This window comes from Aythya fuligula, chromosome Z, assembly GCF_009819795.1.
Source record: "Aythya fuligula isolate bAytFul2 chromosome Z, bAytFul2.pri, whole genome shotgun sequence".
Taxonomy (NCBI): Eukaryota; Metazoa; Chordata; class Aves; order Anseriformes; family Anatidae; genus Aythya; species Aythya fuligula.
This window is the reverse complement of record NC_045593.1, coordinates 3,161,537-3,178,229: the sequence shown is the minus strand read 5'-3', so window position 1 is coordinate 3,178,229 and position 16,693 is coordinate 3,161,537. Positions and strand designations below refer to the sequence as shown.

Sequence of the window (16,693 nt, the reverse complement as noted above, 5' to 3'; positions counted from 1 at the left end):
GATGTGGCAATTAAGCACAACCATAACTTGAAGTCATCACCACCTGAGCAATGTGGAACACCAGCCTAAGCCCTGTTTGGAGAAGACAGGTCACATCCACAGGTGAGGAAATCATTTTGCATCACCAGCAAACTGAATGACTTCATGTCCACTTCAGAACGATAGATATATAGAGGTAAAGGTCTCACGCTGGTGATTTTCTCTACAGGGCTGACTCTAATACCCCAAAAAACAATGCTAAGCCAAATTTATTACTAACATCAGATTCATACCATGAATTTGTCAGTCTGTCCAGTTTCAAAGTTGTCTGAATTGTTGTCCAGTTTCATCTCATCTGACTTCCCCTTGTCTCCATAAATCTGGAAAAAGATGGTGGCATCTGTCCCTGCATTCTTAATGTCACTTGTCCAGATCCACAGAGACCAGGGGCTTTCTGAAAGCAAATAAACAAACAAATAAAACAGAATTCTTTCTTTCTTTTCTCTGGGTGGTAGAGAGGTCTGGATGGTAGCAAAGCAAATCAGGACATTTTATCCTGTTCTGCACAAACATAATCAGCTGCCACTTGGCATACAGAAATGAGATTGCCTAGAACTATAATTCTGTGTTTTCATTTAAAATAAAATGTGAAAACACATAAATCACCTTTTTGCAGGTGAGCCATATTCTTTCATGTCATACATTACTAACAAAGTAAGGACCCAAGGATGTGCTCCATCTGTGTAGTTTCGGTGTACTTCTCCAGCACCCACAACTCTAGCTTCCAGCACAATTACCTCCAGTGACTTTACATTGGTTTTCATCAGAGGATGGTTGCACATATGAAAAAGTGAAACTATTTCTTCTGGAGAGACCCTCATCTGCATTCTTTATTGGTAATACTGTATTTCATATCTGCAGCACCTACAGGAAAAGGAACAGGTTTCTTTCCTGACTCATACATCAACTGAATTATTAACAAATCCTAATGAAAGAGTTGCTAACCCTTTCAGTATGCCCCAGCCCGCATGAGTGCAGATTGACCTTCAGAGCCCAGAATGGAATGTAAAAGTATGATGACGTGCATATAAATTAGACTTTTACTGATCTCCTCAGCATTTGATTGCAAAAAGGAGATGACAGCTACCAAAAAAAAAAAAAAAAAAAAAAAAAAAAGGATAAAAGTAAGTTTTCTTTTTAAAAAAAGTTTCACCTCTATTTTAATAAAATTCAAAATGTTCATGAAGACTCTCCTCCGAAATCAGCAGCAAGCTTTATCTGAGCAGCAATGAAGCAGAGCCAAGTCAGTGCACAGCACGTGATGCAGCAGCCTGGCCTCCCCAGGGAAGAGAGCAAGGGCAACGGGGACACCAGAGACCTCTCTCGTCTGCAGGGTTTGGCCCCTCTGACCTTTTGCTGAGGGAAAGGAGAAGCCATGTGTGCAGGGAGGGGCAAGGGGAGCTTGTACAGGGATTAAATGCAGATAGAGGGTTGTCAGAGAGAAACCACACAGGGAGAAGTCGGTGTGAGACAGGTCTGCAGGGACTGGGTGTCCCCTAGGCACACATCACCAGCCTCCTGGGGCTCATGGGCACCTTCCCCCATTGCTTATCTGCACGTCCCTTCACATCCAGGCAGTTGGGGAATTCTCAGAGCCAAAGCAAATATTCCCCCAGGGTACAAGCACCAGGGAGAGCTAGACCTGACACAACTGTTTCCCGATAACATTGAAGATAAGGGGGCAAAAAAGAGACTGTGGATAAACACGAGCTACACGCCGAGCTCCAATCTGCTGGGGGAGCAGACTGCAGACGCTGTGCAGGGACTGATTTCACCATGGATACCCAAAGCGAGGATGAACCAAGCTTTGATCAACTTGCAGAAAGGGACAGTCCTGCGTGCACAGGGAGATAGGCAAGATGACATAATAGGTCTTGTCTAACGCCGAGTCTTACGCTTCCATAATCTGGCAGCTAAAGGTCACGGATTTCTCAGGGCTAATGCTCTCTGTCTATCTCCTGCACTGCGGCAGCAGGGGAATTAGCCTGTCAATAACAATCAGAGCTGATAATAGCGGGTTAAAGGTTGCAGATGCTTTAGTTAAATGGACCGAGGCAGAGGCGCAATGTGGTTGTAACACCGACTAACATTTAGATAAAGCTTATTTAAATGAACTGCTGCTTAAGCAGGAGCCCACCCGAAGCATCCGGATTAAACTGCGTCTATTATCCTAATTAAAACGTTCTGCTCACACATGCACACCGACGCAGGCGAGAGAGCAGCGACCCAGCGTTTCCCTTCAACACAGCCGGGTGCCAGAGTGGTGCGGGTAGAGCACTGCCCTGCACCAGAGCTGCACATCCGTATAATACATGAGCCTGCCTCCTGCTAGAGAAAAGGCTTCAAAAGCCCTGCACACAAGCCATATTTGGCAGCTGGACAGGACTAAGAGATGTTTTTGTCTTCAATGACCAGGAGTAAAAAAGGTTGACTTCAGCAGGAAGGATGAACCAGCACCATCTAGACTGGTTGCACAATTCCCAGTTTGTGTTTTGTTGCCTGTTTTCCTCCAGTTTTGTCCTTTTAGGTTTTGTTTCATCTGGAGCAGCCATTCTTTGCTTCTGTAGTGGTCAGACATGTAGCCCTGCTTGTCTGCAAAGGTGAGGTGGTGGCTGCGGCAGCCCCAGCCCAGTGACCCTAGGTCACTGCTAGGTCCAATTCCTTTCTGTAAGGAAATGAGTGCTGTTCTTCAAAATCATTTTAAAGTTTCATTTTTATTTTATGTTTTGTTCTTTGTTTTTTTTTTTTTTTTTTTTTTTAAGTGCCCAAACAGGATGTTCAGAACCAGAACTCATACAGGACCCTGTTCATTTATACATCTACTTTATCATAAGTCTACCCATGTCATGGTAAATGGGTGGCATGCAAGGTGTTGTTGCTTGGTGTGGGGGGGGGGGTGTCACAGGAGATCGTGGGCACTTGTACCTACTTTTCAGTCTTCTTTGGCGCAGGGACACCATTTCATAGAGCTCCCTCTCTATGAGGCCATCTCCTTCATCTTCATCCAGCCATTTCCCACATGGGAAGGTTTGCTCAATACCAGTGAATGGACAGTAAACCACCACCTAGGGAAAGAGATTGGAAAGGTGAGTTTATATTCAATCTCTGGCAACCCACAGGACCCTGGTACTGAGGTAAGTAACTGATGCAGACAGAGCTGGGGAGCTTGGTCCTGATTTCAAAGCCAAATTTTCTTAGACTTTCTGGCTGGTATTAACTATACTGGTTGCACAATTCCCAATCTGAAATATGTCTAAGACCTTTCTGTCTTGTTATTCACACCTCTCCAGAATTACACCAAAATGAGTCATCCAAGACAAGGCAAAACAGCTGATGCTGTACTCTTCCCCACATCCCATCGTGCTCCACTACCTCCCAGTAACAGCTGTGACCAGCCACTTCTTTTCTGGGCTCCAAAGCAGCATCTAAAAGCTTCAGGAAAGTCTGAATTTAGATGATAACTTTGAAATGCTCAGCACAATCCAAGACTGCATTTTTGCCTGGCCTATTGGGCAAACATCTGAAGGTGCTTTTGGTGCTGAGCGAAAAATAATCTCTGCCTTTGTGACTGCAAAGAGACAATCAGCCCAATTAGTAGGTGATTGATTTACACATCTAATGTGCCTTTGAGGCAATCAGCTACTTCCATGCATTATGTATAATATTGACTTGCTAAACTGTGGATATTGTCATCCAAATAAAGGCAGACCATTTTTTAAATTATTATTTTTTGTAATGAACTTATTTGGTTGTTGGGGTCAGGTTAAGAATGAATAGGAAACAGCCTGAGAGCTGTCTACAGACGTCTTAGTCTCACCTTCTCACAATACCAGCCAGAACTGACGCCACAATTATCATGCCCAATGGTGACCCTGCTGAGAGGGCTGAGAAGAGCTGCTATCTCCACGTTAAAGAGATCTGTCCTGGCACGCTCAAATTCACCTCCTTCCAAGAAAATCTTCCCACTGTTCTTTAAGCCTTTGGAGCCATGGAGGATTACGTGGATCTTGGAGTTTGTGCCAGCTCCTCTGATATCTCCTGTCACTACAGCAACGTTGTACACAATACCTGAAGGAATCAGAAATTCAGTTAGGAAGAAAAAGAAAAGCTGAATATAAGATTTTTTTTTATTATTATAGGATTTACATTGGGCCGTACTGATTTCCCACTGGTCTTTTTAACTTTCAACTTGCAGTGCAACGCTTCACTTGTTTTTGTTCCACGCATACTTCTGAGAAACGCATGGCTACCTTCAGAGAGTCTGAGAGAAACAGTTTTTTGCTGACAAACTCCCTGTCACATGGCCCAATGGAAAAATACTTTATTTTTAATCACCATATGGTGACAATTAGGTGAAGGAAAAAATGAATTGGCAGTTACATTGCTTGAATTTGAGAGGTCTCAAGCATCAGATATGTCAGAAGATGCTTAAAGGATGGAGTGGTGTTGCTTCAAACAGTGGTGGTGAGATTTGTAGCAGCACAAAACTCTGGAAATGTGAGAGAGAGATCTCAGCAAAGCAAGACTCGGGAGAGATATTGTCCCAGCTAGAAAAAATAAAAATATTTCTGAAAGGAAGTCTATTTGCAAAGATGTTTGCTCTTTTTTTCCATTGTAACTTTTAGGCTAAGAAATGTACCACTTCTTCTTACAAGCCTTATTTCTCAGAAAGGTCTTTGGCAGGCATATCTTAGATCTATATAGTGGTGAATAAGGAGACATCTCTGTAGGCATAACAATGTTTAAGGGACCAAGTTAAAATAGTTCAGGTCCAGTATAAGTCCTTCCTTTGCTAACTTCACCCAGAAATTTCAGTATGGACTTTGGACTAAGCAAAAATATCAGAACTCACTCTTTTCTAAACAACCATCTCTTTCTTTAAAGGTTACAATAAAAATTATATTCAGGCATCTTTTACCATGCATGTGGAATGTCTTCAACAAAACTCATGAGAGGAAGAGTACATATTTGCAAATGGTAAAAGAATAAAAACAGTTTTTAGTAAATTATTTACGTATTAATTGGAAAATTTCTTTCCCCCCATCTTCTCCCCATTTTTCACAGCATGTGCCCTGCAGTCAGGATTCTGCACCCAAATCATTTTCTTTGCACACATGCAGGGAGCAACAAAAAGACCACGGGTGTTGTAAAAACATAAAATAAGAAAGGAACTCCATAGTCAAAGTGTTTACCTTTATACTGCTGAATAAAAACAGGTCGTGTAATATCTAAGACATCTTCTGCATCACAGTAATTTATTTTATTGACTTTTCAGGCAGGTTTCCTTTAACAATGACATAGCATTTTGTTTCCTCTGCTTTTTTTATCCATGCTGGATAATGAAAAAGCCAGTTCTGGGGCTCAGCATCACCCTTCTTGATTTGTAAAAGGATGCATGGCTCACAAGCCTGAAGTATAACATGCCTTACTGTGAGGCACCTTGGTGTCTGTGGGATTAGCAGCTGTCTGCCTTCTGGAGGCTGGTGAGTGCCTTGCACAAACACATGCTGGACCTTTCATCCTTTGCCCATCATTCTCTTATTCAGGTGTATGGGGTGACAGATCAGCATGTAGGTCCTGCACAGCTTCACCAGTGAGACATGGAGGGGGGAAGGGGAACGACAGTTCAGGGACCTTTCAACAAAACTGCCTGTCACCAACATCTGGCCCACTGTAGGTGTCCCTGAGCACAAGGCATTCAGTCTTCTAACAAAAATATGGCTAGAAGCAGCAATTAGACCTTTGTATCCTTGCATTTCCCACCATGGATTCAGCACATGCCTTTACCTGTGGCTTCAGTGCCCCCTACAAGGATGTCCCTCTGGATTTTTCCATCATCTTCATCTAAAGCAAACCAGCGCCCAACTGGGAATTGGTACACGCATTTATTGCCAATGTCTTCAATGATCACCTAAGAGAAAAGAAACAGCACTTTGCAAAATACATGTGGAAAAAACAAAGGTGTTAGACATAGAGACAAAGGTGTTAGACAAAGAGGTGACAGAAGAGCAGGAGCTCGATGTACATGCTCTCACCTGACATTTAATATATTCAACACTCAGGCAGATCCCTCACCACTCCCTAATTAGCACAGATAGAATTTCAGACAATCAGTGAGTAAAAAACAGGCACTTTTCTTTTTTCTTTCCTTCTTTCTTTTTTTTTTTTTTTTCTTTTTTTTCTTTTTTTTTTCCCCTCCAGTGAACTCAATCTGCATCTCTCACAGTGTACGAGACCAGATGTCTCTGCTAGCAAGACCAGCTGGCTGGCCTGTCTTCCTTCTCTCCAGAGCCCCTTTGCTGGCTACTCTTCTCCAGCAGCTGAATGGCAGCTCTTTGTTCTGCTTTGGGAACAGGCTGTCTCCGTTCTCTCTCAGCTTCAGAGCCTTGTTATGAAATAATACCAAGGAATTTTAGGACAAATCAAGACCGTTGGATCAGCTTGTGTGACCTAGTAATACCTTCTTATCCCACTCAGTGACTCCGAGATGGAAACACTTGCAAAGACAGCCTTGAAACCCTGGGGTAGAAATAGTTTCTCGTTTGGAAGGATTTGGCTCTGGGCTGTACTCTAGACATATTCTGCTGCAACAAGGCAGGGAACAATCTTCCTCCTTAATATTAGATTAAGCCAGTGTTAACCACTTGGAGTTTCTTGCACATCCTGCTGCAAGGCATTTCTTACCACCATTCCTGAAGCTTGCCATAGAGTTACTGCAGTATTCTTTTGATTTCTAATTTTGATTTCACAGTGAAGAGCAAAGAGTACTGAAGATTTTCAGCCGGAAAAGAAGAAATCAAAATCTCTATTTACCTGTATGGCTTATGTCTCAGAGAAAAAAAATCACTATTAGGGATAGAAAGTCAATGCTTTTTTTTTTTTTTTTTTTTTTTTTTCCACACTCCCCCCCCCCTCCCTTAAGAGCAAAAAGGGAGAATCTGAAATCTGTTCTTCCTGATAGACTTGTGAGACCATTCTTTGGGAACCAGTTTCCTGTTCTGTCTCTCATCCCACAGTGTACTATTGCCTGTAGCATCACAGACTCTTGTTGCACCTCCATAGACGTGGACAGTAGTGTCTGCTGGGGTACTAGCTCATCCTCTTGGGATTTCTGTTAAAGGATTAATTCTGTTCATTCATTTATTTAGAAAAACAGCACTGAGTATAAGCTACACAGAAAGCACAAGAAAAATGAGAGGAACCACTAATGATGCTTAGCAAGTTCATCCAGGAGTGACAATGCTAGAGTCCCCAGTATTAGAGCAAGTTAGAATAAAAACATCAACCAACAGTAGAAAATAATGGAGTTATGGTTTAGCTTCTTCCTCCAAACTTCCAACTAAATTTGTAAAACAAAAGCTGCCTTTTACTTAATTACAAACATTTCAGAGGTTTTGTTGCAGAACATGGGATAACCCCTTGGCTGCAGCTAGTCACTGCTTTGGGTGACTTAACCTACCTAACCAGCATCAAAAATCATATCATGCAGACCACACCTGTTCTGTGAGAATGAGTTTTTTTTTCTCTATTTTTCCCTCCTCTGTTTATTACAGGGACCACAACAGCTCTGATTTTCATCTTCTGCATTTTTCATGGACAGTCAACATAATAACTTTTAGAGCTGCATATCATGATGGTGAAAAAGCATGTGCTAATATTTGCATTGGTAATACATCAAACCACCCTGCTATCTAGGTTTTACAAATCTGGGGTTAGATTAAAGCCAGCTGTGTTAAACTACACCAGCAGAGGAAAAAAAAAAGAAAAAAAGAAAAAAAAAAAAAGAGAGAGAGAGAGATTAGAGGAAAGAGTCATTTCTTCTTTTTAAGTATTCTTTCAGCCATTTCACTAAAAGCTGCAATACCTTCACTCCTTAGAGCAGGAGATTAAAATGTGGAGGAAAGTGGGAGAGGAAGGAAGTGATCTTTGTGGCAAGTCTATATTTTAGTTGTGCCAGAGACAAATTACTTAAATTTTCCCAACCTATAAGTCTCTGCGAGTTTCCAGCGAGAACAGACTCAATATATATTTCTTAGTCTCTGGTATCATTACTGTCTGAGTAATGAGTTAAGTCAATAAAGAGGGGGGGGAAGGTGGCTTGGAGGCACTGGCTTGGAGAATTCCCCCTCATCAGTCAGAGAAACCACAGTGATAGAGACAAGAGAAATATTATTAGAGCGGGTAAATTCCAGTATTAACAACTGAATTTTCTAACTACCACAAAGCCCTGTGAGGTGCTGGACAATTTACCCAGACCCAGAGGTCCCTCGCAGTTGGAAACTGCTGCACCTGATTCGCAGGAACAGTGTGCACGCACAGCTAAAGGATGCACCATATTGCCACCAAACATCCTTGCATTTCTGGGCATTGGGCCATTAAAAAGGTAAAAAGTGAGACATTTTGATCCCACATCATGCTTACATTAAACATCTAAGGAGTAACTAACCTTTGCAAGGAACCAGCCAGCAGAGCCACCCTTGTTATTATGGCCTATATTAATTTTTCTTAACCTTCCCAAATTTGGAGCATCAAGTGTGAACTTGTCCTCTGCTCCCTTTTCAAAGTTGTCTTTGTCGTTGTCCAGTTTCCTCACACCTGAAAAATATAAAAATACAAAAGCTGAGGAGCTGTTGGCACAAGTGTGATTTTTAACTGAAGAAATGTTAAGGAATGCCACTGCTGACTGCATCAAATATTCTCCAGGTACCAGATCTCTCTCAGGATCCAAGGTAAAGGCAGAGGACTTTATATTCTAATAAAAAGGCACCTTTCCTTGAGCACAGAAAAGACAAGGATTTTCACTCTAATGTCACAGTTATTTACAGCTTTCAGAGTTTTCAGAAATGTATATCCAGATGGCTCTTGCATCTTTTTTTTTTTTTTTTCTTTTCTTTCATTTTTTTCCCTACCACCACATTTTCCTTTTATATTTTTAATGTCTTTTAAAATCTCCAAACTGTTTAAAAGAGGCTTGCTCACATGCGGCAGATTTTGACATTTCAGGACGCAGGATTCTTCACCACATCACACAGGAAGGATTTATTTTCAAATTAAGTCCTGACCAGGGGCATTGGCTTTTCCAGATCTTGCAGGTGCTTATCGTTATGAAAAGAATTAAAGCACTGACCCGGGTTGCAACCAGTGCTGCTTCTGTGCTAGTGGCAAGAGGGTAGGACAGAGTCTGCCTGAGGCACCCGGCCAAATCTGTGCAGGAAAGGCATCAGAGGGCAATGCATCCCGCTTACATTTGTAGGGGATGAATCATTTTCTAGAGGTGTTATTCCTCTGTGTAGATTTGACAGGGTGCCTGGACAACGGGCTGAGATTTGGACACCCACTTTCAAAAGTCTTTGGAGAGATCAAATGAATCCTCTTGTAAAAGTCTGGAGAATTAATCAAGAATGAGACCTCTCTGCTAGGTTTCATAATCTGCTCAAGGACACTTGGCAGGCATCATACCATTATTTCTTGACTTTGACAGGATATGTGAAGTACAGAAGAGAGAGGATATTTGCTAGCTGCGTCTCCAGGAATTTCCACCTGTTCTTCCCCATGGTGTGAGCCAGAGACTTTGGTCTGGGCACATCTTGTTAGTATTCAGATAACAGTATGTTATTTTTAAAAAATTTGAGTTCTTGGACCACTGTTGTAATATATTCTGTATTAAGGAGTAGCTACTACCATCAATTTAAAGCAAGCTAGTAAAAAATGTGGACAAATTATTTTTCTAAATGACCAGACAGGCTCAGCCACAACCTATGCCAACTGAAGGAAGAACGTTATTCTTCCAGGGTCAGAGAAAGGATGGAACATTTGACCAGAAAAGTTTTCCTCCTTGGAGATCTCCAAAAGGTGCCTGGATGTGGTCCTGGACACCCATCTCTGGATGGTGCTGCTTGCACAAGGGGCTTAGACCAGATCACCTCCAGAGGTCCCTTCCATCCTCAGCCATTCTGTAATTCTGTGACATTCAGCACACATTGCATGCACTGTAAATAACACATTGGTGTTGGGACCCCTGGTGGCCTGGTGCCTATCACACTGGTTTCTGCTGGTGGTGCATTTTCTCAGGTTTGGGATTTTTGGTGGAGGGTGACCACTGCCATGCTCACAGCCCTGCAACAACTGCTGCCCTGCAGACCCCTCTTCCAGGAGCTGCGGATGTGAGAAACCCCAGCACTAACAACAGCATTTGTTGTGCCTTTCACTCAGCCAAATTATTCTGCATTTGCCAGATTGCTGCTGTGCGTTGTTCAGATCGCAGGCCTGCAGAGCAGGAAAGAGTATTTTAGGAAACGATTTGCATTTGAATACCTGTGTCTCCTTTCTCACCGAAGATATTAATGAAGACATCCGCATCTGTTCCACTGCCGCTGACTTCACCCGTGAACACTCGGACCACGTATTTGTTGACTGCAAGGAGAGAGGCAGAAATCCCAACTCATTAATAGCTGAATGGTTAAAAAACATAATAGTACAAATCAATTCAGGCTGTGCTGTGCTATCTTGAGAGCACTTCTGAACCACTGCTCCTGGATCCTTTACACTGACCCTCAAACCTTTTTTTCTCTTCTCCACAAGAGAAATAAAATCCACAGACAGAGACCCTGTCACTGACATTGTCTGTGGACAGATACGAAGAGCTCTGGTACTTTGGGTATTCACTGCCCATGGCAATAGACAGAGATCACTCAATTTCAAGCCCTGACATGGCCTTTTTTCCCAAAAAAGTTGAAATAGGTAAGAGGAAGGTGCAAATTTTGATGCTGATACGTGGCCATTAAGTGATCTCAGACCTACACACAGTCTTTGCTTTTTCAAAAACATTAGTGAATTACAGAGCCAGCCATCTGCTCCAGCTCAGACCTGACCCCTGTGGTCCAAATGCTGTCCTAGAGCTATTTTTGCAGCTCAGCTTGTATTAAGCCTGGCTGGTGACACCAAGTATTTTGAGGAAAGGTCAGTCACACTTCAGGAGCCCCAAAACCTTGAGGGCACCACCCTGCTACTCTGTCCAGTTAAAAATAAATAAATAAATAAATAAATAAATAAATAAATAAATAAATAAAAATCCTTTTCCATTTAATGGAAAAGTATGAGTAAAGCCTAGTAGCTGTGACACTACAAAGCTACATCATGTGTGGCACAAAGGAACACAAAAATGACACAGGTGAACCACACCACGAACATTTCTCTCTCCCCATGTCAATGAGTTTGAGATGCAAGCTCTTCCAGGGATCAGGATGGGATTAACGTAGCTCCAAAGGACAGCAAGGGTTTGCTCTGCTTCTTCTAAAATTGATAAGAAAACTGCCATGGCCTTCAGTGTGACCATACGTGGGGCAAACTTGAGCAACTTTCAGAATCTACCACCAAGGTCTACCTTGCAAACTCCACCATGACACACCTAGTACCATATCTTCTGTGCAGCTCCAGGGCTGGAGACAGGCAGCAAAACACAAAATAAAAATTACAGAGTAATGCAAAGTCTACGGTACATGCCCTGATCTATGCCCTCAGCAAAGCCTCTGTGACAGCCTGTGTTAGTGACCACCACCTCCTCCCATCCGACCCCTGGGCACTCTGCATGTGCAAAAGGGACAAGTGCACAAACCACATTACCCACATCTCCCCTGCAAAAATAAAGCTTCTTGCACCATGATCCACGGTAAACAATTTTTTCTCTTTTCCAGGTGAAAAGTTAGTGGAGAAGCTTGTTTGGGCCTCCAGTCAGCACCAGAAACCAGTTAATTCCCTCAGAAGCTATGGACCATCACAAACCCTGAGCTGCTACTCTCAGAGCAGGTCACCTGCCTCCTCCACCTTGATCAGTGTATAGTAAAATTATTCTAAAAGACAGCAGACACTTTGGTGCACATGCTCCCCTGAGGCAGAGGATGTGAGAGCAAATGTATGAGGAGAGGTTGTTGGACCATTCCCTGAATTATAAAGATGCGCTCAGCTCCCGGGGTGAGGAGAACAAGGACAGAGCCCAAAGAGAAGAGAAAATCACCTGTCATGGTTTAATGAATGTGCTCTGAAAGGGCTAAAAATCGAGCTGACATTCTTGGCGCCCCATCGCAAAACATGCCGTTACAAATAAAATGATAATGATAAAAGTGCAATAAATACTAAATAACAAGAAAGAGGAGGGCAGAACCTCCTCTTTCAAGGGAGCAATGTGATAATATTTCTCTTTAACTCTTTTTCTTCAGTTTGAAGAGCTCTCACAACCTGCTGGAGATACACCAACACCAACAGATTTTGTTTGCATTAGCCAAGGATAGGGACGCTGCAATTTACAGCTCCCATGTGGTTACTGAACTGCTCCAACTAAAAGTGACCCACTGTACACCGGGATCGTCAATCACAGACCACATTTTTCAAGAAGCTTTGCTCTGTGCACCTCCTCTAAATTATTTATTCTGGTGTCAGTGATTAATTTTCCACTCCGTTTTCCAGGGGCCAGAAGAGCCCGATAGGATAAAAGGATCCACAGAAGGGCAAGCGTCAGTGGCCAAGGTTAGATTACTCTTGTAGGATCAGGCTTTGTGCCTCCAACGAATAGTCTGGAAGGATGCCTGAACACATGCAGCAAGGGGGACAGGTAGGGAGCAAGCCAACGAAGAGCAATCAGCAGCAGTGCCCAGAAACAGGGTAGGAAGGGCACCTTGAACAGCTTCTGCAGGAACAGAGCTAATCAGCAAGCAAAACCCTGGCAAAATTCTTGGCCCCATCTGATGCCTTGAAAAGGTTTTTAACATTGCTATATCTCAATTCTACGACATACAATGTCATGACAACTGCAAGAGTTTCACTCTGCCCCCTTACAGATATTCATGGCATACACTTGGATGCCTCTCCTCCATGCTCCATACCTGCCCCTTTCAGCTCTAAGTGCAGGACCAGGTTTAATTCCATCACATTCAGAGAACAAGCAGGATCAAGCTGAGCCATGCTGGATTTTTGCCATCACCTTCTCCCTCTCTGCTATCCAGGACTCAGTTACAGCAGAGGGAGCAGCACTTCACGCTGCTCAGGGGTCCTTCTGTGCTTCGTACATCAGCTCGTCTTGCAGAATTACATGGTGGAGATGCAAATTTAAACAGAAAGAGATGCTACATCTCAAAAAGGCAGGGAGGATTCAGCTGCTGGGAGCATGCAGAAAAAGGCTCTCATTGCACCCAGGCAGAGATCTGGCTGAAGTCAAGCACCCTCCATTTCGAGCATGGGTGGATGTCGTTCCCGACTCTGCAAGCCCTTAATCATGAATTATTTAAAACAGTAACATCATCTTTTCAAAAATACCCACTTGGCTTTTTTTAATCTCAATACATGGCTCCAAGTTCATCTGCAAAACAGACATCAAGATGTTGCCTGGGTTTTTATTTTTTTCCTGAATGCTTCTCCTAGCACCGGGAACATGCAAAATGCTAATGTAAGGCTGGTAAAAGCTGTGACTCCATCTAGCAGTGCAGGCTCGGCACAGCTCAGCAGTGCAGACACAGAGAGGAGAGCTTTCCTGGAACTGAAATTAGCAGCCTCAGAGGCACGAACCAAGAGAAAAACAGCTAACAAAAATGTAGCAGGAAGAACATTAATTATTTTCTGCTGCCTTTCCTCTTCCCATCGCAACACACTATTGCAATTGTCCTGTATAGTTACAGCACCTTCCTTTTCTCTGCCATGGGTTGTCTGCTCAGTTATGGGCCATCCAGCTGCCCTGACACCTCTCATCCGACACACTGACGCACACAAAGCTGCCCTGAGAAGGCATTTGGAAACATTTCCAGGATGCCCTCTCAGGGAAGCAGGGGGCTGGCACTAACTGATATGACCTCACTGCATTAATTTAGCAGAGGTGTGATAGTCTGTTACTAACCAACTCAGACACAGCTGCTAGAAGCTGTGTCTGAGTTGGTTAGTAAGAGGGAGGATGAACATTGCACCATGGACACCATTGCACCATTGCACACTCAGGCTCTTTCCAGTGAGAGTTAAGAGTTATATTTTTGGGGAGAGCAGTGGAGCAGTGTTGCATTCCTCATTGGGGGGGAAGGGGTGCACCCTCCTGGTGCACCTCCTACAGGCTGGTCCCATTGCCACCTCCACCCCAAGGAGACAGGGTGCAGCACTAACCCAGCACCCTGCCCAGGATCTTTTTACCCAGCCCCACCACCCCAAAATGCCCTCATGCATCCTCACCCCTGCCTGCTGAAGTGGGAAACTCATGGAGGCATCGCAGCCAGATCCTTCCACCTGCAAGCTGCAGCTGGCTGCTCAGCCATGTGAGGTTCAGCTGTTAGTGCCGTTTATTTGGCAATACAATGTCGTGGTCAGCTGAAGCACCACAGGATGGAGTCGCCTAAGGAAATCTTGTGGCTAAAATTATTTGGGGCACTAGATAAGGTGTTTACGCACAAACTGCTGAATTTGTAGCAGCAGGAGAACCAGATTTAGGCAGGGAAACCAACTCAATCGTGCTTCATTACGGAGAGTTATCACCTCCTGCGGGGCGCAGTGAATTCTCCGCTAGACATCTCTGCCTCCCTCCCTGGTGCATGACCTGCCGTGCAGCAGGTTAGCAGCACAGCATGCAACAACCAGGAAACGTCACAGCCTTCAGAAGCGACACACGCCGGGTTAAAAGCTGGGAACTGAGTCGTAGGCAGAGACAGATTCTTCTCATAAGGCAACTTTTAGCAATTATCCTTCTGTTTTCACAGCGCTCCCAAGGGTGGCAGTGTCTAAGATCCATCCTGCACTACTCAGTGCCGAGCAGGCAGATTTCAGAGCAAAGAGGGGAGGGGAATGGATAGGAAAGAGGCAGCACTGATGTCCCTGAATTGCTGCTGCCAAAGAAATACATGTGTGGCTAGTATGAAAAGCAAAAAGAATTGCTGCTCTGGGGAGAGGCAGGGGCTGGATCCATGGATAAGAAGCAGTTTCAACCTGAGCCCACGACAGCCTTTCTGCACGAGCTCAGGAAGGTGGTTGAATGTCCATATGCCTCAGTTCCTCGCTGTCAGATCAAGTCAGTCATTCCAGCCCACCCAAAACACTCTGGCAAAATCTCTCTGTGATGACTTGTCAAAATGGGAGCTCGTTTCTACCACTTCTGACAGCATATTCCTCGGTGACAGCTGGTCAGAGCAACCTTAAAGGTCAGACAGCCTATGGTTAGGCACGAAGCCTGTGGCTTCCCAAGACACTAGATTCAGAGCAAACATTTGAATTTCTCTCTCCTGACTGGAAAAGAGCCCATCTCCACCTCATAGATGCTCTTCTGGTGGAGATGCCTCACTGCATGGCCATCCAACAAAGTGCTGCCTCAGGAGTTTATACAAACACTGCACAGAAAATTAGCCTAGCCCTAGTCATTACACCTCTCTCTACTACAGTAGCTAGGACCCTAGAGATAAGTGTGCAGAGCAAGACGTAGTAAGAGCCTAAAGCAACCCCTGTAAGAGCAGAGGAGCTCATCAGGTGCTACCTCTGCCTCCAAGGCATGGCCCACCGCTGCATAAAGCAACCCCACACAGTTAAGATTTTTACCCCATCCAGCAAAAGGCTGAATTCAAAGGATTGGTTTTGAGCTTGAGAATAATTAAACTGTCAGGAGTAATTGACAGCTATCTTTCTGAACGAGCTGCACCCTCGCTGGTGGTGAGCATCTTCTTAAACCAAGGGTTCAGGCTGGAAATTACATGCATGCTTGGAGTGCAGGGATGCTGATGAAAGAGCTTTACACTGCTTTTTGGCCATCAACACCCCAACAAAAACATGGTGTTAGTGGGGAGAGATGCTAAGGAGCCTTTGCACATCTGAGATGCTGAAGAGCCTTTGGGGTGCACATCAATAAGGGCAGCATCAAGGTTGTAAGGTTGGTGTGACCCTGTGTTAACATTTTGATAGTCTCAGAAGAGATCTCTGAAACCATGTTCTGAAGGAGAGATTATTGCTGCTACCCAAGGAGTCATAACACAAAGGAAAAGGAAATGAGTATGTTTGCTCTGCTGAATATTACATTATCCTCAATCACTGCCTTGTGCACCTCCTGTAATGAACTCAGCTGCTTGGTCTCCCCATCCAGCCTAGAGACCACAAGGTTCAGTCCCATTATGCATGGATCTTACAGGAAATCAAAGCATGCGTCAAAACAGTTAATATATTAGGATTCAGCCCAGATCATCCCTCTGCAAAGCTTGTGAGAGGCAATCTACCACATGCAGGAGCCTTTGGTTGTAGGATATGTTAAACTGATGTTCCTACTGTGACTTCAAAGTGATGATGATATTTTGAAGTGAGCTTTAAATGACCTTGCTCAAGAGACAGTAGTTTAGTTGCAGAGGCATGGAGCTTTGCACGGGGCAACCCGTCTTGTTACAGCGGCATGGAAGCCCTTGTTCATCTAATTCTCCAAGATTTCTCATTATTTTTCATTAGTTCAGCCCCAGGGTGGGAACACATTAAAAAAAAAAAAAAAAAAAAAAAAAAGGGAAAGAAAACAGACTTCAGACTTTTCAAAAAAAAGAAACATTCACTTCCAGCTTTCTCTGGGTCTGTTATACTCAGCTTTGGGGAAATCACTGAAAAGAACCTAGAACCTCTTGGGTAAAATATTTTTACTCAAACTGAAGAGTGATGTAATTTT

The 16,693-nt window shown here is 43.7% G+C and overlaps 1 protein-coding gene across 1 annotated transcript in view; it reads right to left on the bottom strand.

Moving 5' to 3' along the window:
• Positions 1 to 16,693, bottom strand: part of LOXHD1 (lipoxygenase homology domains 1) — a 140,290-nt gene that overhangs the window by 89,933 nt on the left and 33,664 nt on the right. The window contains exons 6-11 of the mRNA XM_032205982.1: positions 10,354 to 10,452; positions 8,486 to 8,634; positions 5,827 to 5,950; positions 3,857 to 4,107; positions 2,969 to 3,104; positions 273 to 433 (exon numbers count right to left, since the gene is read on the bottom strand). Coding sequence (XP_032061873.1) covers positions 273 to 433; positions 2,969 to 3,104; positions 3,857 to 4,107; positions 5,827 to 5,950; positions 8,486 to 8,634; positions 10,354 to 10,452 — 920 coding nt within the window. The remainder of the gene's footprint in view (positions 1 to 272; positions 434 to 2,968; positions 3,105 to 3,856; positions 4,108 to 5,826; positions 5,951 to 8,485; positions 8,635 to 10,353; positions 10,453 to 16,693) is intronic.